Genomic DNA, 22,212 nt, shown 5'->3' with positions numbered 1-22,212 from the left:
CCCAGGTCGATATTTGCCAACCTCAGGCCGTGGGAGCTCAGGACCCGCCTGGAGCTCCAGCAGTGGGGGGGTACGTTACTGGTTGGGAACCATCCCATGGAGTTTGAGCTCTCTGAGTCAAATTCCCCTCCTGGACCCCAGCGGGCCGTAGCTTCCTACCCTCAGTGCAGAGGGTCCTGTCTGCACTGGTTCCCTGCTGTTTGCAGACAGCCAGGCCAGGGGAGCGAGGCCAGCGAGCAGCAGTAAAAGCAGTTTTGGTTATAATCTAGCCAGAGTCCAACACTGCCTCTTCCTGAGGAGACCTGAGGGGCGATGGCTCGGGGGGCAAGGATGTGCAGGAGCTTTTACAGATCTTCAAACGCTGGCCCGGGCGGAGAGAGCCTCGGGGAAGCTATGGGGAGCTGCCTTCCCTCTGTAGCGAATGCCATGCGCATTAATAGCCTGAGTGACAGTGCCAGCCGCCAGAGGAGATGTGGCTGGCGCGATGCCGCGGCCCATGGAGGATGCCAGATGTAGGACTGGACAGAGCGGGATTGTCTCTGCAACAGCTGCTCCGGGTCAAGCTGTCCTAGGAACTGCCAGACTGGGTCAGAGCCCAGGGCCATCTAGCCCAGGCTCCTGTCCCCAAGCACCGCTGCTTCCCAGGCCCATGTCAGAACCCGTAGTGGGAAGCTGGGGGGAACCTGCCTCCCGAGAAGTCTCCTTCCCCCAGATTAGAGGTCCGCCCGCGCCAACCTGTGACGGAGTTTTCCTGTTGAAATTGTTTAATCTGTGGCCATCTGGCCACTGTCCGGCAGAGGAGCAAGGGCCAAAAGCTGGAGGGGGAGGGGACCGGAGGAGAAGTTTTCCCCAGCCTCCGACCAGTGACCCCAGCGTAAATATCACCCCTGAGATCTCACCGCTCCTGCTGCCCCAGCCGGAGAGGAGGGATGGTCTCTGGCTCCCATGGAAGGGATCCCAGGTCCTGTGATCCGCACGAGTGTCCCAGGAACTCCAGCTGTGGTAGGAGATCTGTGTCTGGGCCCCAGGGGCTAGAGACAGCGGGAGCAAGCTATGGACCTGTTGTCCCGGTGTGGGAGACCTCGCTGATAACTTGCAGCTTGGAGGCTTTTTGAGGCACCGGTAACTGACGCTCCCGCTCCCTGCTCGAGAACGAAGCGTCCCTGGAACGTGCCAGAGGAACTTGGCGTCGTGCGCGGAGGCGACACCTTCCAAAGAGAACCTGCACCTTGGTTATCGGCCTCTTCTGCCCCGGGAGTGGAGGCCAGCTGCGCCGAAGCCGCCAGCCGCAGCGGGACGTGTCTTAAGTGGCTTGGCCTGGCAGTGCGCCTGGGGAAGGAGCAGTGCGCCTTGGCCCACGGCAGCAGCCTGAGGTGGTGGCAGAGGCTCAGCAGGGTACCTGGCCGCTGGCCGGGGCGGGGGAATGAAGGGCCCGGAGAAGACGGCGGCGCACGTGCTGGCGCTTGCTGTGAGCGACGGGGCTAAGAGCAATGGCTGGGCTGAGTGGGAGTCCTCGAGGGGCGGTGGGAGGCACAGCAGCCCTCGGAGGCAGGGACGCAGCGAGTCTGCCATTGCTGCGCGTGAAGCAGGGCCAGGAACCTCTTGGCGATGGCTAGAAACCTGCAGGTGAGAGACATGACCTGGCATGGGCCGGTCCTGCTGGACGACCAGGCAAACCCCTGGGGTCACTGAGGAGATGGCTCCCGGTTTCCTCATACTGCTCTTGGCTCTCACGCTGCCCCGGCTCTGCCTCAGGCGGGCAGGAGAGGAGACGCTCCCTGCACCTCAGTCCAAGGGATCCTGCCCGTTCCCCTGTTGCAGGGAGTCGGGCGTTGCTGGCTCTGCACTCACCTAGCAGAGACTGGCTCCTGCGTCAATCAGACGCACTCTTCAGACAACACTGGGGCTGAAGAACCGTCTGAGTTCTGGAGCAGGGCAGGGCGCGGGGATCGGCTCAGTGGCGACGTGCAGATGGCTGAGAGGAGGGTTTCAGTGCCATGAAAGGGGCTGGGACAGACATTTTCTCTGTGGAAAATGTGACCCTCCAAGAGCCCAACAGGAAACCAGCTGCTTAAAGGGGCTGGCCTTCCCTTGGAGGTGCAGCTGGGCAGGGCGCTGGGCTGGGCACACCCTGGGGAAGGGCCGTGGTCCGGCACGGCTGAGCTCTCTTGCATCAGGCGTCGCTGTCATCCAAATATGAGGAAACCAGGAGCAGGGGGCGCGCGTGGGCAGACGGACGGCCCGCGCAAGAGGAGACGTTCCCGAGGAAGACGATCACAGTGAAGCACAGAAGAGCAAAAGAAAGCGTGCTGGGTTCCTGGAGCAGGACGCGGGGGTGAGGTGAAGAGAACAGACGGGGGCTGGGGGGTGGGAAGGGCTGCAGCACATCCTGGCGTGGTTAAAGGCTCTCGGGATCAGTGCAATGTCTCCAGCCCTGGGATTGTGACCCGTGTGTTGCCTCCAAATCTGGTGCTGTCCCAGCCCTTCAGCTTCTCCAGCTTGTTCTAGGCTCGTGCTGAGGGGCCAGGATGACGCTTTATGTCCAGAAGACGAGACCGGCCAGAGCGAGTCGGCCCACGGTCCCTCCAGCCCAGTGTCCGTCTCTGGGGTCTCCTGCTGGCCACCGGTGCTCCTTGGTTACGTTGTCCGACGGTGACCTCGGGGCTGCTCCCTGGAGCCAGCCGCACAGCTCCCTCCTGGCCCCTCTCCCGGGCTGTGACCTTCATGCACCACTGGGCAATGGGGGGGCAGCTGACACGCGGCTACCCTGCCCGTCATGTGGACTGTATTGTCTCATTGTTTCCTTCCCCCGTCTGTCTGTCTGTCGGTCCGTCCCTACATGGCTCTTCTCTTACTCGGACTGGAAGCTCTTTCGGGCAGGGGGCGCCCGGCTCCTGGGAGCCCGGATCTGGTGCTACTGCCATCCCCAAAATAACAGCGAGGTCTCTGAAGGTGGGAGAGTGGAGGGGCCGCTCTCTAACCCATGGGGGGATGGAGGGCTGGCCTGATTCTAGCTACGCAGCTGGGGCCAGGCCCCTCGAGGGGAGTGAAGAAGTCAGGCTTATGCTAGGAGGTGTCGTGCATCACCCAAAGCGCCTCTCCTGGCAGCCTGGCCTCCATCCCGCCCACAGCCCCAGCACAGAGCAGGAAGTAGATGCTGTCCGGGAGCCCCAGGCCCAGGGACGGGCACCTGCCTCGGATCCAGACCAACCATCAGGCACAGAATAGCAGCCGCCCCAGCAGTTGCAGATAGCTTAAAAACAAAGCAGGCGTGGTGCAAAGCAGTGGGTCGAGGGCCTTCTCCCCAGCAGCGTCTGTGCCCCCCCTGCGTGGGGCGTGGCCATTACCGGGGGGTGCAGGGAGCTGCTGGGACCTACTCAGCGGCGGGCAGCTCTGTGATTTGGATGTGAACGAAGAGCGAGGCGGGCGGGATAGCCGTGCCGTCCCGGGAGAGCAGGGGGACGTGGCGGTAACCTGCACGGAAGAACCAGCCAGCTCTTGTAACCTGATTTCAACTGCCCCCAGCACCGGGCCTCCCGCCCCTCCCCTCCCCTCCCCTCCCCTCCCCTGGGTCTGGGCCACCCCCTTCTCCAGCGCTGCGTTCACCCCGTCACCGCACGTCCCCGGGCTGGCTCCTCAGGATCCCACACTCCCTTGGGCAGAGCTCTCCCTCTCCCCGGCCTGCGCCAGCTGGAGGCTGCCCTTGGCCCGTCTCCATCCCTCTGGGCCCCCCCCCGGGTGCAGCTCCCCTCTCGTCGGGGGCCGTTAGCGCCTGCTGGGGGCTTGTCTCTCGCTCCAGCACCCGACTTTGGCTCGCCACTAATCCCCTGCCTGGCCATGCCAAGCTCTGGCCGGAGCCCCCTGCGGAAGCAGCCGGCCCCGGGGCTCACCCTCACCTGCTCGGAGGCTGGCGAAGGGCAGGGTGAATTGGCCCACGAAGTCGTTCCTGGATGTCCTGTCGTAATCCTCCACGAGGAAGCGCACCAGGGCCAGCTCCCGGACGTGGACCGTGAACTGCAGCGTCTCACCCCAACGCGGGTTAAAGCCTGGAGCGGGAGGTGGAGACGGGGTCGGGAGCAGGGGGCCACACACACCCCCCCTCCACCCCCCCAGCACAGCCCCGAGCCCAGGGGGTCTCCTCCTGTGGGGCCAGCGGCTGGGCAGGACTCACCATTGTTAGCCACGTAGTGGGTCTCCTGCCTGGCCTGGTCCACGGGGACGCCGTGGATCTCCACGCGCACCAGCGGGTCGACGATGGCGCTCGGCTTGCAGCTGCCCACCTTGGGGAGCTGCTGGCCGCTGATGACCTGCGGTGACACCGGGCAGCCGTGAGCTCTGCCAGCACCAGCAGCCGGGCCCTCCGCTGCCTGCCCCCCCCCGCGAGACGCCAACCCCCGGGACGCTGCGCCCAGGAGCAGCCTCTGGATCCGGATCCATGGTGCAGGGGTCTTGGGTGGCCTCACCATGACCGGGGGGGGTCTGCCAAGCACCTCTTCCGTCACCTGACCACGGGGTGGGGGCAGGTAGAAAGAAGCCCCCCCGCCCCCCCCCCCCCCCCCCAGGGAGGCGGGATGGAAACCTGGCTCTGGGAGGTTCGGGGCAGGTGTTAGATCCCCAGGAGCTTGGGGCTTAAGGATGCCCAGGGCATCTCTCCATCACGGGTACGGTGAGGGCCCCTCAGCACCCTGCGCCCAGCTGGCCCCATCTCCTCACCTGCCAGTGCAGAGAGGCCCCTGGGCAGGCAGAGACGGGGGAGGCACGGCCAGGCAGGGCCTGGTTCTGCCCCCGCGAGGGCTGCAGGAGGCCGGCGTACCTGAATCGCCAGGCTCCACGGGCCGCTCCCGGCCCCGCTCCGGGGATCGGCCGGGTCGAAGGCGCTTCCCACGTCCCGCATGAAGCCCGGCTTCAGCACGTAGCCGCAGCGGCCGTTCTGCCGGAAGAGCCCGTCGCACAGATCCATGGCGACCCCGGCCGTCTGCACGTTCAAGGCCACTGCGAGGAGGGAGACCAAAGGGGCTCGTGGGGCCATGGCGCCGGGACTGGCTTCTTCCCCTTGCCTTCCCCCTGCAGAACTAGTGCCCAGCAGTTTAGGACAGGAAGTGAAGAACGCTGCTTAGACAGGAAGCACTCAGCAGTGCCCAGACCCGGCCCCACGCACCCAGGCCTGGTTCTCACGCCAGACGCCCAGAGCCCCGTGGCCCCTGGCGATCGCTGCGCCCCTGGTCCCGGGGACCCTGGAATGCTCACTTGGGGTTCAAGCCCAGGCCTCCGCCCCGCAGCCCCCCCGCACCTCCCCCCGCAGGACCCCTGCCAGGCCGGGGGCAGGGCCCTACCTAGCTGGCAGCCCACATTCCACATCTCCTGCGGGTCGTAGTTGGAGGAGTCGGTCCTCAGCCCGCTGGGGTAGATCCGCGTCAGCTGCCGGGCGTTGTGATGGACGAACTCGCTCCCTAGGGGGAGAAGGGGGCAGTCACCCCCCCCCCAGCCTCACTGAGCCCTCCCTCACAGAGCCCCCCGATCACCCCACGGGCACCCCCCACCCTTTCCCAGCCTCGCCGACCCCTCCACCCCAGGACACCCCGATCACCCCGCAGGCCTCCCTCGCCCGCCCGCGGGGCCCCTCTGACTCACCCCTGGGTCTCCGGACCCAGCTGTAGCGCCCACCCGTGTGTGCAAGGAGCTGATGGGCCAGGGCCGCCCCCAGCACAAGAGCCTGGGGTGTGGGGCTGGATTCTCCCGCGGCTGGCAGCCATCTCGCAGCACCAGGGCCAGTTGGGTGTTAGCAAGCCAGAGCGGCCCCGGGGCAGCGCGAGCCATGCAGGGCCAGGACGGCTGCAGCCCTGGCTCAGTGAGCCCCAAGGGGCTGTGGGGGCCAGAGTCCCTGGTCTGCTGCCAAGGGCGGGGGATTTCGCCAGGCTGGAAGGGACCGATGGCCTTGGAGCTGCTCCCCGGAGTGGCGCTGCCCGTCGCTGGAGCCAGAGAGCTGACAGCCGGAAAGGACCGTCCGGGCTGAGCCCGTCTGACGCAGGCCAGGGACCGTCACCCCCGGACGGGGGGTTTGGCTAACGCAGCTTCCTGCGAGGCCCTGCGGTGGGTGGGTCTGATGCCGACACGCTGCGTGCCCCCCTGCACGGATCTCAAAGCAGGGTCAGTATCATTGTGCCCATTGCACGGCAGGGGAAACTGAGGCACAGGGATGGGGGAAGGGCCTTGCCTAAGGTCCCAGAGGGAGGCAGTGGCAGAGCCAAGGATAGAACCCGGGAGTCCTGGCTCCCAGTGCTCCCCCGCTCTAACCATTAGCCCGCACTCCCCCTCACAGAGCTAGGATAGAACGCAGGAGTCCCGCTCCCAGCCCGGGGCTGTATCCATTGGATCTCAGGCCATCTGATGCGGAAACAAGACCTGCCCCCCGGCCCTTCACTTGGTCTGGGGGCCACTCCCCTGTGAGTGTCAGCCCTCTCGCTGTCCCCCCCTTCCCTAGACAGCTCTTCCCCCCCCCCCCTTACCAGCCTCCTTGATCAGCTTCCTGGCCTTGGTCTCAGACAGGGAGACCATCTCGTAGGGTCGCTGGCAGGCAAGCGCCTGCTGGAAGCCGCGGAAGGGGACGCTGTGGCAGTAGACGATGCAGTCGGACAGCGTGACCTGAATCAGAGCAGATGAGGGTTGGCAGGGACCCCAGGAGGTGTCTAGTCCCACCCCTGCTCAAAGCAGGATCAACCCCGACTAACCCATCCCAGCCAGGGCTTGGTCAAGCCAGGCCTTCAAAACCTCTAAGGATGGAGATTCCACCACCTCCCTAGGTAACCCATTCCAGTGCTTCACCACCCTCCTAGTGAAAAACTTTTCCTAATGTCCAACCTAGACCTCCCCCACTGCAACTTGAGACCGTTGCTCCTAGTTCTGTCATCTGCCACCACTGAGAACAGCCTAGCTCCATCCTCCCTGGAACCCCCTTTCAGGGAGTTAAAGGCTGCTATCAAATCCCCCCTCACTCTTCTGCAGACTAAACAAGCCCAGTTCTTTCAGTCTCTCCTCATAAGTCCTGTGCTCCAGCCCCCTCATCATTTTTGTTGCCCTCCGCTGGACTCTCTCCAACTTGTCCACATCCTTCCTGTAGTGGGGGGCCCAAAACTGGACACAATACTCCAAATGCGGCCTTACCAGTGCTGAATAGAGGGGAATAATCACTCCCTCCATCTGCTGGCAATGCTCCTACTAACACAGCCCAATATGCCGTTAGACTTCTTGGCAACCAGGGCACACTGCTGACTCATATCCAGCTTCTTGTCCACTGTAACCCCAGGTCCTTTTCTGCAGAACTGCTGCCTAGCTCGTCGGTCCCCAGTCTATAGCTGTGCCTGGGATGTTTCCGTCCTAAGTGCAGGACTCTGCACTGGTCCTTGTTGAACCTCAGCAGATTTCTTTTGGCCCAATCCTCCAGTTTGTTTAGGTCACTCTGTATCCTATCCCGACCTTCCAGGGTATCTACCACTCCCCCAGCTGAGTGTCATCCGCAAACTTGCTGAGGGTGCAATCTACCCATCCTCCAGATCATGAATGAAGATGTTGAACAAAACCGGCCCCAGGACCGACCCCTGGGGCACTCCGCTTGTGACCGGCTGCCAGCTAGACATGGAGCCATTGATCACTACACGTTGAGCCCTATGCTCTAGCCAGTTCTCTATCCATTTTATAGTCCATTCATCCAACCCATCCTTCTTTAACTTGCTGATAAGAATACTGTGGGAGACCGTATCAAAAGCTTTGCTAAAGTCAAGGTATATCACATCCACCGCCTTCCCCACATCCACAGAGCCAGTCACCTCTTCACAGAAAGCAATCAGGTTGGTCAGGCATGACTTGTCCTCGGTGAATCCGTGTTGACTGTTCCTGATCACCTTCCTCTCTTCCAAGTGCCTTAAAATGGATTCCTTGAGGACCTGCCCCATGATTTTCCAGGGATTGAGGTGAGGCTGACCGGTCTGTAGTTCCCTGGATCCTCTTTCCTCCCTTTCTTGAAGATGGGCCCTAGATTTGGCTCTTTTCAATCATCCGGGTCCTCCCCCAGTCCCCACTAGTTTTCAAAGATAATGGCCAATCACATCAGCCAACTCCCTCAGCACCCTCGGGTGCATTGCATCCGGCCCCATGGACTTGTGCATGTCCAGCCTTTCTAAATAGTCTTGAACCCGTTCTTTCAGCACTGCGGGATGTTCACCTCCTTCCCATTCTGTGCCGCCTAGTGCAGCAGTCTGGGAGCTGACCTTGTCTGTGAAGACAGAGGCAAAAAAGGCATCGAGTACCTCAGCTTTCTGCACATCCTCTGTCACTAGGTTGCCTCCCCCATTCTCTAAGGGGCCCACACTTTCCCTGACCTTCTTCTTGTTGCTGACATACCTGTAGAAACCCTTCTTGTTCCGCTACACGTCCCTGGCTAGCTGCAACTCCAGTTGTGCTTTGGCCGTCCTGATTTCACCCCTGCACGTTGGAGCAGTGTTTTTATAGTCCTCCCTGGGCACCTGACCAAGCTTCCACTTCTCGTCAGCTTCCTTTTTGTGTTAAGCTCACCAGAGACGTCTTTGTTAAACCAGTCTGGGCGCCTGCCATATTTGCTATTCCTGCTGCACACCGGGGTGGTTGGTTCCTGTGCCCTCAATGAGGTTTCTTTAAAATCCAGCCAGCCCCCCTGGCCTCTCAGGGGATCCTGCCCAGCAGCTCCCCAAGGGAAGCAAACTCTGCTGTTCTGAAGTCCAGGCTCTGGGTCCTGCTGCTCCTTCTCCTTCCTTTGTCTGGGTCCTGACTCTGCCTGGACGCCTGCAAAGCGCCAAGTGGGTCCGAGCCTGGGGGAAGGGCAGAGGCTGCAGGGCCGCATGCGCTGGCGCCCGGGGCACCCGCTGGGCCAGCTGCCGGGCAGGCTGGCCAGGCCCCGGGCACAGAGCTCACCCTGCCCCCAGAGGTGGGCCGGCGCCCAGGGGAAGTCCGTTCACAGAGCCTGCCCGCACCAGGACTGCCCCCCGTTGGGAGGGTCGTCTCCGTACCTTGGTCTTCCTTTCGGCCTCGTTGCTCGGGCTCTCTTCCTCCGCCTCAGGCCCATCATCATCCTCGGACGCCTCCCCCTCCGGGGTCTCCTCCGGCTGCCCACTCAGCGAGTGAGCCAGGCTGCCGGCCCGCCGGCCCTTCAGAATGACCTTTCCTCTCAGCTCCTGCAGGAACAGCCGGGAGAGGGGGCGGGTGGGTGGATGGATGGATGGATGGATGGGTGGGTAGAGCGGTGGAGGGGGCATGGCAGGGCGGATGGACACAGTATGGGGGAGCAGCGGGGTGCAGACAAATGCAGGAGAGCACCCCCACTGGAGAAGGGGGGAAATGCAGCTCCCCCCCCAGGTGCCCCACAGCGCAGCCCCAGCTGGAGTGAGTGCCCCACTCCAGGGGCCCTTCCCGAGAACGGCCCGGGGCGCTCAGGGCCGATTTGCCTCGGGCTGGCGTCCGGGGGCAGCCGGCACTCGCGGGGCAGGATGGCCAAGACAAGAGGCGAGGAGAGCTCAGAGCCGTGGGGCAGCCCCCCTCAGCCCCCCTCCCCTACCTCAGGCGAAGGCAGCTGGGTGGGGACGCGGCCGTCAAGGGGGGCCGTGAGCAGCCGCTCCCCCAGGATGCCCGTCAGGTGCTGCGCCAGGACGTCCTGCTGCTCCGCGCCGCAGTGGTTCTCCAGGGACAGGATGACCGGGTAGTCGGACGCCTGCGAAGCAAAAAGCCGGCGGCACCTGGTCCCTGGGGCAGGCCCAGAGCCCACGGCGGCCCCTTACGGTGACCCCCCCCCCCCACCTTGCAGCACAGTGCCCCCCAGCAGACGCTGACCCCACTGATCCGCAGCAGCAGGAGGCTGCAGTGACGACCCCCCGTCCCCTGGGGCGACTGGCTCCCACGCCGGGCGGGTCTCACCACAAGGGGACGCTGCAAACACACCCCGGAGGGCGGTGCCAGCCTCCCCCGCCCTTACCGGGCAAAAGGGGAAGGGCAGGGTGCTCACGACCCCCCCCGGCCCCCATCGTGACCCACCCCAGGGGTGGTGCCCCTCGCTGAGAACCTGCCTCGTGCGGCCCGGCCCTGGGGGGCTGCCCTACCTGGAAGGCGTATTGCCCCAGGGTGGAGACCACGTCCTTGAAGAGGATCTTGGAGGTGAACGTGTGCCCGTGGTACACGACGGGCTCCCCGCCGGGCCCGTCCCAGCAGTCCACCTCCAAGCAGCGGCAGCCCCGCCGCAGAGCCCTGCTGGGGGGAGACGCCCCGTGAGACACAGCCACTTCCTCTCGTCCTCCGGCAACCTCAGCTGGGGCCAGCGCCCGGCCCCTTGGGGAGCCCCACGCCGGCTCCCTGCGGCCTGAGCCGGTCACCCTCCCCCATGTGCGTGCAGCGCCCAGCACAGCGAGGACCTGACCGTGTGCCCGCGGCTGGGATACACAGAGGAGTAACCGGGGCCAGCTCTAACACCGCCAGCAATGGACTCCCTCGGTCCCCTGCGCCTCCTACCTGGCCCCAAAGCAAACGACGCCTAATGCCCAGATAGCCCCTTTCCTCTGGAAGGGCGACCTTGCCCGCCACAGTGATGCAGCCACCTCTGAGTGGAACATGGCAGCTGCTCGACGGCACGGCTCCGCGAGTCAGGAAGCGAAGGGGAATAGCCCGTCCGGGGCAGAGGTTTAGGGTGGGAGGATGAAGTTTCCTACAGCTGAGCTTGGACCGGAGGAGGGGGGGAGGGGGCGCTGACCCTACGGCTCTGCCGAAAAGGAGCAGAGGGGGTCTGACGACCCCACAGGCTCAGGACATTGGGTTTACATCTCATTGGAAAAACACAGTGTCCCTCCCTCCACGCCCGGCCACGGGGCAGTATTACCACAGAGGCCCCCCTGCAGCTCTTCGTTCCCGACGCCAGCCCTCCGCGCCCGTGGAGACCATCCAGCGCCCCGCGGGAGCAGCTGCCCCCCCTCCTCGCGCACCTGATGTAGCCCTCGACGCTGCTTTGGCCCCGGAGCTGGTCCTCCAGCAGGTAGGTGTTGTGCGAGGAGGAGATGAAGTAGTGGCAGAGGGGCTGGGTCATGTCCTGCCAATGCTTCCCGTGAGCGGGCTTGAAGACGGAGCCGTCCGGCGAGCACAGGTACAGGAGGAAGCCGTCGAGGCTCAGCACATGGCGCGCCCTGGCTGGAGACGGTGCAAAGCACGGCGTCAAGGGACCGGGAAGCGTGGGGCTGCGAGGGAGCCGCCCCCCAGGGAAAGAGGCATCGGAGGAAAGCCAGCGTGGAGCCAATCTTCCCAAAAGGGAAGAGGGGGGATCCTGGCAATTACTGTGCCCAGAGAGCTGATAAAACGCCAGGGCTCCTTGTGCAGGGAAAAACTCACGAACTATCCAGCGGGTCAGAGAAACGCCGGCACTGGGGGCAAGCGGAATAAACCCTGCCCGGCAGATCTTGCTCTGCTGTTGCTGATGGAATCACAGATTCGTGCACCGCAGGCTGGGCTTGTTCGCGCCGCACCCAGTTGGATCCTCAAACTGCCCCGGCCTGACTCTGCGCTGGGGACCGAGCCCGGCTGCCGTCAGCGGCGCAGGGCGGAGTTGGGGGGGAGGAGGGGGCTCGGGTCAGCCTGATTTCCTGGGGTCAACGATCTGGAGCAACGTTTCGCAGCCGTGGGGTCTGGCGGGGGGGAGCCTGAGGCGCTGAATCTTTTATTACAAACTCAGCCCGAGAAAATCCCCCGCTCCCCGTGTGCCCAGGCCCTGCTGGGGGTCTCCGTCCCCCTCTGGAAACACCCCCCGCCCCCCGTGGCAGTCACACGGGCTCAGACAGTCGCCGCCGGCACGGTCAGAATGCAAAACGTACCGGGATGGCGAAAACTGTGGCTTGGAATCAGGGGGCGCCCACCTGAAAACGGGGAGCCCCAGTGCCCCCAGGCCGGGAGATGAATTCAGCTGGGAAGTGTCCCCCCCCCAACCCCCGGCCCTGCCAGGAAAGGCTGAGAGCCCCCCCACTCGGCACATGTAACCCTAGACAAAGCAAAGAGCTAGCCGGGCCCCCAGGCTGCTCCAGCAGGGACACGGCAGCTCCCTCTGGTCCATGCCCCTCACCGGTCTCCGACGGCTCGTATCTGGCGATCAGCTCCATGGCCAGCTCCTCCGTCTCCTCCGTCTCCAGCTGCTCCTGCTGCAGGAAATCCACCAACTCCAGCAGGGTGAGCTTCTTCCTGTCCTCGGAGAACTCCTGGAAGACGCCCAGCACCTCGTCCCGCTGCATCAGCGCCTTGTAGAACAGCACGAACTCCTCGCCCTCCAGCGTCCCGGACTCCGACCCGTCGGCCATCTGCAGCGAGAGCAGAGCCTGGCGCAGGGTGCAGGATGGACAGCGCGCGTGGGCCTCCCCCCGCCGGCACCGACCGCCCACGTCGGGAGCGGGGCCGCTACCAAAATCGCCTCCGCCTGCCTCGGGGAGATCAGTGCTTCACTCGCCTCCCTGAGCGACGCTGCCAGCCGCTCCGGGGGTGACGGACGGCGAGAGACGGACGGATGGGCGGATGATGGGGACAGGTGGGTGGATGGATGGACGGACAGATGGACGGACGGACAGGCAGGCGGGGGGTGGGGGGTGGGTACAGGTGCCTGGGTGGATGGATGGCTGACAGGTACAGGTGGATGAGTGGATGGATGAATGATGGGTACAGGTGGACGGATGGCTGGACGGATGGCTGGACGGTCAGGCAGATGATGGGTAGAGGTGGATGGATGGATAATGGGTAGGGATGGACAGACGGATGGACAGACAAGCGGATGAATGGATGGGTACAGATGGCTGGGGGGATGGATGGATGATGGGTAGGGATGGATGGACAGACAAGAGGATGTATGGATGGAGGGATGATGGGTAGGGATGGATGGACAGATGGACAGACAAGCGGATGGATGATGGGTACAGATGGCTGGGGGGATGGAGGGATGATGGGTAGGGATGGATGGACAGATGGACAGACAAGCGGATGGATGGATGGATGGATGGAGGGATGATGGGTAGGGATGGATGGACGGATGGACAGACAAGCGGATGGATGGATGGATGGATGGAGGGATGATGGGTACAGATGGCTGGGGGGATGGAGGGATGATGGGTAGGGATGGATGGACAGACAAGAGGATGGATGGATGAAGGGATGATGGGTAGGGATGGACGGACAAGCGGATGGCTGGGCACAGCTGGCTGGGTGGATGGAAGGGAAACAGGTTTGGCAAAATCTCTTTCCCTCTGTTTTTCTAAACCTCGCTGGCTGTGCCCCCCTGCACCTCCCTGGGGGGTGAGCGCCCAGGGGACCAGGCGAAGGTCCATCAGCACGTCCAATCTGCATCCCAGCCTCGCTGGCCGGGCTGGGTCCGTGAGAGCAGCAGGGGTCGGGGAGGGAGTGTGTGCGTGTGTCTGTCTGTCTGTCCGTCCCCGTTCTGCCCCCAGCTGTCCATGGGCCCTAGCCCGGTGCGCTGCGCAGGGGTGACTGCCTTTGCTCGAGCCGGACGCCGGGGCTGTGCTAAGGGAGGCTGCGGAGCCCATTTCTCTCTGGGGGCCCTCGAGCGTCTCCTCCGGCTGCCAGGAGGGGACGATGCCGGGTCCTGGGGGAGGGGGATGCAGAGCGAGGCCATCGCTGGCTGGACCCACGTGGGCTCCGGCAGAGACCCCAGGACCCCCCACCCTACCCCAAGGGGAAAGCCCGAGTGGCCACCCTTCTACCAGCCCCTTGTGACCTGCTCAGTCAAAGGCTTTCCTCCCGAGAACAGCCTGGGGGGGGGATACCCCGTCTTCGGGGGGCCAGGGGGATGGTCCCCCGACTGCTCCAGCGGCTCACCTGGAAGAGTCGGCGGGCGTGCTCCTCGTCCATGGCCACGTTCAGCATCTGGAGCAGCTGCTGCACCTCCTGGAAATTCATGCGCCCGTCTTTGTTCTTGTCGCCTTTCTGGAACCAGTCGCAGATCCACCTGCCGGGGGAGGGGCTAAGGAAAGCAACGGGGGAAGGGGAGCAGGCAGGTGACGTCCATATGGTGGGATCCCCCCGTTGCTGCCCCGGCGCTGCCCCTGGGCTGGTCTCACGCTCAGCGAGGCCACATGCTGCTAAGCACCCGCCAGCACCCAGGAAATGAGCACATGGCTGGGGAGGAGACACCCAGCCTAGGCTGCCAGGCCCGTCCCCCAGGCTGGTGGGGTGTCTCCCAACCGAGCCCCCGGGCTTTGCTCCTCTCCGAAGAGCACCGAGGAGGCAGGGGCTGAGCTGGGGCCCGGGGCCCGGCCGGCGGAAGGATATTGATCCGTCTTCTCCTGCTGGTCCATGGCGGTGACCATCTCCACCAGGCGGAGCAGGCCCAGCACCCAGCCCCGCGCCTCCTCCGGCGAGCCGGCGACCAGGTCCAGGTTCCCGCGGCGCCCGTGGAAGACGACGGTGAAGCAGCGCTCGGGCGGGAACTCCTCGGCCAGGCTCTGCAGCACCTCGGACTGGTGCCCCTCCCGCACCGTCTCCACGTCGCTGATGGAGACTGGATGGGAGGGGTGGGTTAGGCTCCATCCATCTGTCCAGCCCTCCGTCTGTCCCCGGCACCTCGCTGGGTCTGTCCCTTGGTCTCTAAACACTGGGAGGCCCCATGCAATCGTGGTGCCGGGAGAATCAGCCTGAGCTGGGGACCCTGGGAGAATCCGGTGGTATCTGCTCCCTGACCCATACAGCACCCGTGGTCTCCCACGGAGCGGCAGCAGGGGGGCTGATACAGGGGGTTAGAGAAGGAGGGTCTGACAATCCGGGTCCAGACAACCCAGGGGAATGGCCAATGGCCCGTCTAGCCTATTGTCGGGTCTCTGACGGCGCCAGCGCCAGGTGCTTCGCAGGGAATGAACAGAACCGGGCAACGAGCGAGTGATCCGTCCCGTCGGCCAGTCCCAGCTCCTGGCCGCCAGAGGCTGAGGCCTTGCCCACCCGAGCACTTATGCCGGCAAAACTTTTGTTGCTCAGGGGGGTGGAAAAAAACCACCTCGACCGACACAAGTTTGCCAGCAGGAGCAGTTGTGTAGCCGTGTTAGGGTGACGGGAGAGAGCCGAGATCATAAAACCACCTAGACAGCGGCCGAGAGCGTCTCCTGCCGACACCGCGTGCTCCGCACGCCTGCTTACACCAGCAAACCTTCTCTTGCTAAGTGGGGAATTTTTTTCACATCCCCGCACGAGAGCAGTTTTGCCGGCAGACGTGCTACTGTAGAGCTGAGGGACATGCAGAGTCTGGGGCTGCATCTTGGCTAGTCACCATCGCTGGACCTGTCCGCCAGGAACCTCTCATTCTTTTTTGAACCCGGTTATACCTTTGGCATTCCCAGGGGGTCTGACCCCCGAAGAACAAGCGGCTGGATCAACGGAGTGTCTACGCTGTGACTGCGCCGTCAAAGTGCATCGAGAAAGCTGTGTTCTGCCAGCTGCAGACACAGCACCCATTACTGACACCCCTGCTGCTGGCCGGACGGCAGGTCTGGAGCGACGGCTGCATGCTGGGAACATGTCCTGGAAATCTGGTTTGGGGGCGCACCTGTTACACGCATTTGTCCTAGACAAAGGAATCTTGGTCTGCCTGTGTGTCTGGGTCTCCCGTGTAAACCGAGCAAGGGGACGTCAGAGACCACGGATGTTACGTTCACATCCAGTTCGACAGGGGGGAAACTTTTGCAGAACGCTGGTTGGCTGGACTATTAACAGAAGGGGAGAGAACCCCCGAGTTATCCACCACTGCCGGGGGAAAGAGGCCAGCGCTCTGGGGCTCTGAGAAAGGCAGATCCTTTGGCCCTGTGGGTCGAAGACGCTGAGAAATTGCTTGAGACCAGAATTGCAGCCTGGGGAGCTCTAGACACTCGAGGGCCTGTTTTCACTGGGTTTGATTTGTAACCCGGCTGGCCTCTGTCTCTTGCAGCACGTCACGTTAGCCCAGGATCTTTGTTCCTGGACGTCCTTGGCTGGACTGTAAACCGTGTCAGCGCTGAGGGTGTGTCCCCGCGGAGCCGGTGGGCTGGTGTGTGCATTGGCTCTTCGGAGGCAGCGGACTTAGTCATTTCGGGGAGTGTTCGGTGAGCGGGACGGCACATTGCAGAGAGACGTCCGTAGGGGAGTTCGGGAACGGGGGTTCACTGCACAGCACCTCCAAAGCAAGGTTAAGGCTGGCAGAATCTTGGGGACTTTGCTGGGGGGGGGGGGGAACAGCTCTCACAGAGTCTAAACTCCAGCACACACCTTAACGGGGACACGTGCGCATAGCCGCGTGCTGTTCACTCTGAACCCTACTAAGGGCCCGGCGGGCTGGCACGCGGCAGCGGCTGTACTCACAGGCATGCTTGGTGTTGCCCGTCTTCCTGGACTTGTACCAGACGGTCATGCAGTCGTCCTGCAGCTTGAAGTAGCGCTGCTTCTTCCAGCTCTTGGATTTCACCTTCCGCATCATCGTCCCCTGCTGCATCTGCTCCAGGGTCTCGTCCAGCTGCAGGCCTTCGGGGCGGGGGGGGGGAGGGGGAGAGCAGACACTCAGCGAGGGAAGGCCGGAGAGGCTGTCCTGCTGGGGAGTGGCCTGCCATGGGAATACATGCAAAGTGCCCAGGGCTGACACCCACCCCTGTGACCCAGCCGGCTCCCCAGTGATATGGGGATCATCCTTCTCCTCTGAAAGGGGCACGACAAATGGACCCCTGCATTGCGGAGGCAGAACTGAGGACCCCGTTAACCCTTTGGAGGCGGCGATAGAGTGATGCAGACTTGTACCTGCGGCGCCCCAAAAGGTGGTGGGGGGCCATTCTCACCATAGTTGCAGTGGCGTGACTCTGGAGTGGCTGCACTGAAGGCAGATTTACACCAGGGTGCCTGAGCTCAGAGTCCACCCCCTCCTGTTACGCCTCCCATGGGCCCAGCTCCTCAGCTGGTGTTAATGGGCGGAGTCAGGGGTCCTGCACCCAAGGATCTGGCCCCAGAGACTCCAGAACGTGCCGCTCCCGCATCCTGGACCATCCCGCAGCTGAGCAGCCTGGGGTGAACTGGACTCGCCCCACGGGGCTGCCCCTGGAGTTTCCCTCAGCCGGGGGGAGGGTTTTGCCTCCTGTGCTGGAGCTACGGGGGGTGCTGGGGGGCGTCTCTTCTGGAACAGATTCACCCCGGCTGGAATTTCTGACCCCTGGGACGTGCCGACTCCAGACAAAGGGGTACGAGCGCAGTTTTCCGCACACCGACGCGCCCCGGGGACGTTCACGGTGGCAATGTTTCGGGTCACCCTGCACCTCCCCAGCCACCTGAGCCGCCACGGTGCCTCCTGGGAGTTGTAGTTCCATGGCCAGGGGGCCTCCCTTCTCCCCAATGGGCCCTGCCCCCTGGCTGGCCTCCATCTCCCATGATGCACCGTGGGCCCGGACGCGGCTGCGGGGGAAGGGCCGTAGCTCACCCAGCTTCCACGGGGTTGCACCAGGAATGGGCGTGCTGCGGCCCCGGCTGGGTGGCTTAGCTCTGACCCAGCCGTCTGAGCTCTCCCAGCCCTGCCCTGCATTTGCGGTTTGGCCCAGGCCTGCAGACCCAGGGATCAGGACGGGGCAGGGGTGATCAGAGGGGCTCTCCGGCTCGACCCCCACCACCCCTGCTGGCAGGATCATGAATGGGCCTGACCCAGCCCCGCTACTCAGAACCTTTCCTCTCCCAAAGCCATGTCATTCCCCCGTCCCCTGCCGCCCCGCCACACGCCGCTCCGCCTGGGGGACGCTCCAGGGACACTCACGGGGGCTGTACCGGGGCGACGCCATGGCGCGGTTCTTACGAGCTTGGCACGACGGGCATCTAGCGAGAGGAGAGAAAACAGCGTCATTAAATAAAGTCACGTCTTGTCCTGACAGCGCCTGGACCGCGGCCCTCTGCAGTGCAGGATGGGGGGGGTCAGCAGAGCTAGCCAGCTGGGGGCCATGTAGTGCCAGGCGCTGTACCCACAGGGGAAAGGACGGTCCCTACCGGCTTTCAACCACGCCAGGATGGGGGGGTGGGGCGGCAAGCTGGGTACCCGGATGGGTAGCCGCTGGCTGTGCCCCCGGCCATCGTGCTCAAGGGGGGCTCCTGGAGACCCAGGGCAAGGACTAGTTAGTCTAATCGATCTGGTAAATGCTTCCCCCCGGAATTAACCCCCGGCCTCTCCTGCCCTACACCCGCTGAGCGGCTGCCCCTTCTCCCGCCGCCGTCCCCCCCCGGCCCTGGCCCAGGGAGATGCGCCGTTCAGAGCCGGTCCATCGAGCCCACCATGCAGCTGGGCGGCAGCAATGAGACCCGACAGGCCCAGGGGCGGCGGGCTGGCCATGCACAGACGGCCAGAGCGTGGCGGACGCGGTGCTTGAGCCAGGCTGCGGATTCCCAGAATTGGCCCGCCCCGGCCCAGACACCACGGAGCCTGCGGTTCCGAGAAACCAGCAGGGATCCTGCCAGGCCACGGCCCGGCCCCGGCAGGCACAGGCTGGCCGGGGAGAAGCACAGCCCAGCGGCCTGGATTTTATTGGAAGCACAGCTGAGGAATCACGACGTCCCCGGGGCCCTTGGTAGAGGTGGACGGGGCTGTCTGCCGCCCTCAGCACGGCCGGTGCAGGCTGCCAGCAGACTCAGGCAGACGCCCCGGCGTCGCGTGGCCCTTCCCGGACCTCATCTTCAAAAGCAGCCGGGCAGAATGTTTGAAATGACGCCTGAGAGTCTGGAGCCGCAGCCCCAGGAGCGTGACATCCATGGCCCTCACCCACGCCCCGGCTCCTGAATCCCCTCTGCCAGACTGGCCCAAATCGGGGTCCAGATCTGGGTGTTGCCCAGGTCCATAGGCCGGCTCTCGGCACCCAGCACTCCCCTCTGGCCCGAGCCCTTTGCTGTGCCTCAGTTTCCCCAGCTGCTCGGTATGGATCCTGAGCCTGTCCCAGAGAAGGGGGGCAGATTCCTCCATCCACGGCTTGGGATCCCACCCCAGAGGGCAGGCCGCGGCGTGACAGACTCGGAACCGGCTCTGCCCTGCCTCTCGGGCCTGTCTCGCCTGCGGGGCTGCGGGAGGGAGGGAGGGGCCAGTCAGCCCAAGCCTGGGGCCATCGGCTAGTGACAGGACAAACAGGTGCGGCGGGGCTGCAGATTCAGCACTGGCTCCCTGCCAGCGCCCAGGAGTAGGGCAGGGATGGGGGGTGCCTCCCAGCTCTACCCGGTGGGGGCCCAGATCTGCTGCCGCCCCCCCAGACACCCCCAAATTGCCAGGAAGTGCAGCTACTCCCCCCTTACCAGTGGCTGGGGGCTCCCGTCCCACCGCTGGTGTCTCGCTCCGCCGCCCCGGCGGGGATCTCTGCGCAGCCCGAGCTGCTGCTGCCCACTGCTGAGCTTGCAAGGAGGAGACGTCAGCCCAGCCCAGCCCAGCGCACTTACAGGCACCGAGCCAAGAGCTCCCTTGTCAGCCGGCCACCTGGCAGCGGGCTCGGCTGCCTGGAGGGGACGGCGCGGGGGGGCTGCTGCCTGCAGAGAACCACGGTCCTCTCTGCCACAGATGAGCTCACCTGGGCCTCCCCTGGATCCTTTGTGACTCCCCTCGCCCCAAGGGCAGCTGGCCTGGGTCCCACGCGCCGGCCGGGCCAGGACACCTGGGTTCCATGTGCCGACCGGGCCAGCCAGGACGCCTGGGTCCCACCCGCCGGCCGGGCACGTTGTACCGGGGACTGGCACAGCCTTGCTGTGGCCTGGTGTCCCTACAGGGGCTGCAATGTGGGGCCGTCCCAGGCAGAGCTACGCTCCGGCCTGAAGACCCAACCTCGGGGGTGGGAGGAGAAGAGACAGCACCCTCCTGACCGCAGCCCAGGGGCTGGCTTGGGTTGCAGCTGGCGGGAGATGCCGCCAAGGGGGGGCCGCGAACGGAAGAACTCGGGGCATGAGCCTGCCTGGCTGAGACCCCTTCGCCCCCCAACACGCGGCTGGCAGGGGAGCCTGAGACCACGCGAAGCAGCCGGGTCAGGGCCAGGAGAGCGGCCTCTGACGAGCTGCGGTTTTCACACCCTGCAGGGCGGCCAGCGCCTCCTCCCGCCCCCAGGACACGTTACCAGCCGGGGCCCGTCCACACCGCACCCGCTATCCATGCAGCAAACTCCTCCCCGCGGCCAGTCCTGCGCTGCTGCGACATCTGCCCTGCAGGTGCCAGGCTCAGAGGTCATCCAGGGAGGGCAGCCGGCGCCGAGCTGGTCTCATTTGCAAATGGATTCGCTGGCTGGGTGCAGGGATGCTGGCTGCCAAGTCTGACGTCGGGCCGGGGCAGGGAGCGGCTCTGCAGTTTGGACGGGGGAGAGTTCTGGGGGTTAAGGGAGAAGAAAGAGAGCAATGGAAATGGACGAAGAGCTGAGTTTCACACACACGTGCCTGGGGTTGCCGGGCTGGGGCATTTGTTGTGCTCAGATCCTCCCCGGCCGGGATTCACCCCAGCCCCCCAGCTGTGCCCACAGCGCTGCACAGCGGGGAATGACAATTCCAGCAAACCTGGGGGATTTCAACACCCCTGACAGGAGCTGGAGCCAGGCCCTGACTTCCCACCCCGCAGAGACTGGGGGGCCCTGGGATGCTACTAGAACCAGGCCTGGCAGGGGGTGGGGACCACAGCAACAGCCTCTGGCACCAGCCAGGCTGAGATTCCCTTACAGCCAGTAACAGACTGGAGGGGGATTTAAGCAGGGCAGGGCAGGGCAGGGGTGATTCCCAGGGGCGCCCGGCATGAGCGCTGCCAAACGCTGCCCGTTTGACCCCACCAGGGGTTGGCTCCGACGGGCAGGAAGACCCGGAATGCAAAGATGCAGCAGCTGAGGCGGCCCCTGGCCGCTGGGTGGACTTTACAGCTGGGGGGGTCCTTCTCCGGGGCCCAGGAACCCGTCATTACAGCTGAGACTGACGCTAACGGGCCCCGGGGCTGCTCCCAGCCCGCGCTCGGAAGGCAGGAGGGATGTCAGCTGCAGCCAGGCCCAGGATGCCGTGGGGGGGACGGTCAAATGCCAGGGCGTAGCTCAGGGCCAGCCTCCGCTTTCCGCTCTGCTGATGCGCCTTTGTCCTGGCCGGGAGCCCCGCTGCTCTGCTGGTGTCCCTCAGAGCCTGAGTCCTGGCTCCCAGCCCCCCCGCTAACCCAGCCCTAGGCTCCCTCCCAGCTCTGCCGGCGCCCCTCAGTCCCAGCCCACAGCCCTGGGCTCCCACGCCCCAGCCATGCTGCATCTGGCCCTCGCTGCCTGCAGCTCCCGCTGCCACCCCAGGGTTACACCCCGCAAGATCAGCCCTGGGGATTGCAGACGAGCCTGTGATTTGACCCAACTGCCCCCGGCCCGATGCCACGCTCCGTTGGAGGCTCAGTGCAATCTGAGTGGCTTGACCCCTGTCCTAGCATGGCTTCAGCTGCTGGCCTGGCTACTCCGACCCCGGAGCATGACAGCTCCCGCTTGGCAGAGAGGCACAGACCGAGTCACCTTGCAGCTGGCCCAGTTACTGCCGGCCAGGGCCCAGGACAAGACCAAATACACACGTACGGAGGAGGGGGCAGCATTGGTAGGCCCCTCCATGGGGCGGCGCCCCTGCGGCTCTGGGGAGGGGGCTGGGATGACGAAGGGGGGCTGCAAAGGCAGGGCCCTCACCATGGGGGCGTCAGTTCTCTCCGCTGGCTGGGCCGGTCCAAGGCCGCACACGCAGTCTGCGGCAGACCTAGGGAGAGCCTGGGTCACCTACGTCCCCGCTCCCTGCGGAGAGGAGCTGCCTCCCCCTAGCCCTGACCGTGGCAAAGCCAGCCTGGCCCCCCGGCCGTGCCTTGGAGACATGGTGTCTAGCCTCAGCTCTTCTGGCCCCGGCCCTGCCTCAGTTTCCCCTCCCTGTGACCAGGGGGTGGGGATTAGGGCTTTGCGGCTCCACACCGCTGATGTTTATTCGCTGCTGGGAGTCCGCTGTGCAGGGGGACCGGGCCTGCCAGGAGTCCTGGGGACAGAGGCCAGGAAAGAGCCTGGGGCCGTGCTGGTAGATTTCACCCTGCAGCAGGAAGGCAAATTTCCCCGCTCCCTGGCTGACGTCTTCACACCTGGCAGGGCGTCAGGCCAGCGCCGTCTGCCACAAGCCACCGCACCCCAGGGGCGCCCACACGGCAAGGGGGAAAAGCCCCCATCCAACAGG

At 64.6% G+C, this 22,212-nt stretch overlaps 1 protein-coding gene across 1 annotated transcript in view; it reads right to left on the bottom strand.

Annotated features, from left to right (window-relative positions):
• The window catches only part of PLCD4 (phospholipase C delta 4), a 28,746-nt gene extending 10,632 nt beyond the window's left edge, over positions 1 to 18,114 (bottom strand). Inside the window, exons 1-16 of the mRNA XM_067529442.1 lie at positions 18,080 to 18,114; positions 17,804 to 17,862; positions 16,378 to 16,536; positions 14,326 to 14,554; positions 13,873 to 14,002; positions 12,119 to 12,350; positions 10,995 to 11,196; positions 10,122 to 10,266; positions 9,584 to 9,736; positions 9,009 to 9,203; positions 6,507 to 6,642; positions 5,334 to 5,450; positions 4,814 to 4,992; positions 4,172 to 4,307; positions 3,897 to 4,046; positions 3,348 to 3,474 (exon numbers count right to left, since the gene is read on the bottom strand). Coding sequence (XP_067385543.1) covers positions 3,374 to 3,474; positions 3,897 to 4,046; positions 4,172 to 4,307; positions 4,814 to 4,992; positions 5,334 to 5,450; positions 6,507 to 6,642; positions 9,009 to 9,203; positions 9,584 to 9,736; positions 10,122 to 10,266; positions 10,995 to 11,196; positions 12,119 to 12,350; positions 13,873 to 14,002; positions 14,326 to 14,554; positions 16,378 to 16,536; positions 17,804 to 17,862; positions 18,080 to 18,114 — 2,358 coding nt within the window. The 3' untranslated portion in view covers positions 3,348 to 3,373. The remainder of the gene's footprint in view (positions 1 to 3,347; positions 3,475 to 3,896; positions 4,047 to 4,171; positions 4,308 to 4,813; positions 4,993 to 5,333; positions 5,451 to 6,506; positions 6,643 to 9,008; positions 9,204 to 9,583; positions 9,737 to 10,121; positions 10,267 to 10,994; positions 11,197 to 12,118; positions 12,351 to 13,872; positions 14,003 to 14,325; positions 14,555 to 16,377; positions 16,537 to 17,803; positions 17,863 to 18,079) is intronic.
• Between the last annotated feature and the right edge of the window lie 4,098 nt (positions 18,115 to 22,212).

The sequence above is a fragment of the Emydura macquarii genome, unplaced genomic scaffold (genome assembly GCF_026122565.2).
Source record: "Emydura macquarii macquarii isolate MOO-44397 ecotype Brisbane River unplaced genomic scaffold, CSIRO-AGI_Emac_v2 contig_2988, whole genome shotgun sequence".
NCBI lineage: Eukaryota > Metazoa > Chordata > Testudines > Chelidae > Emydura > Emydura macquarii.
The sequence above is the reverse complement of the archived record's forward strand: the minus strand, read 5'-3'. Positions and strand labels throughout refer to the sequence as shown.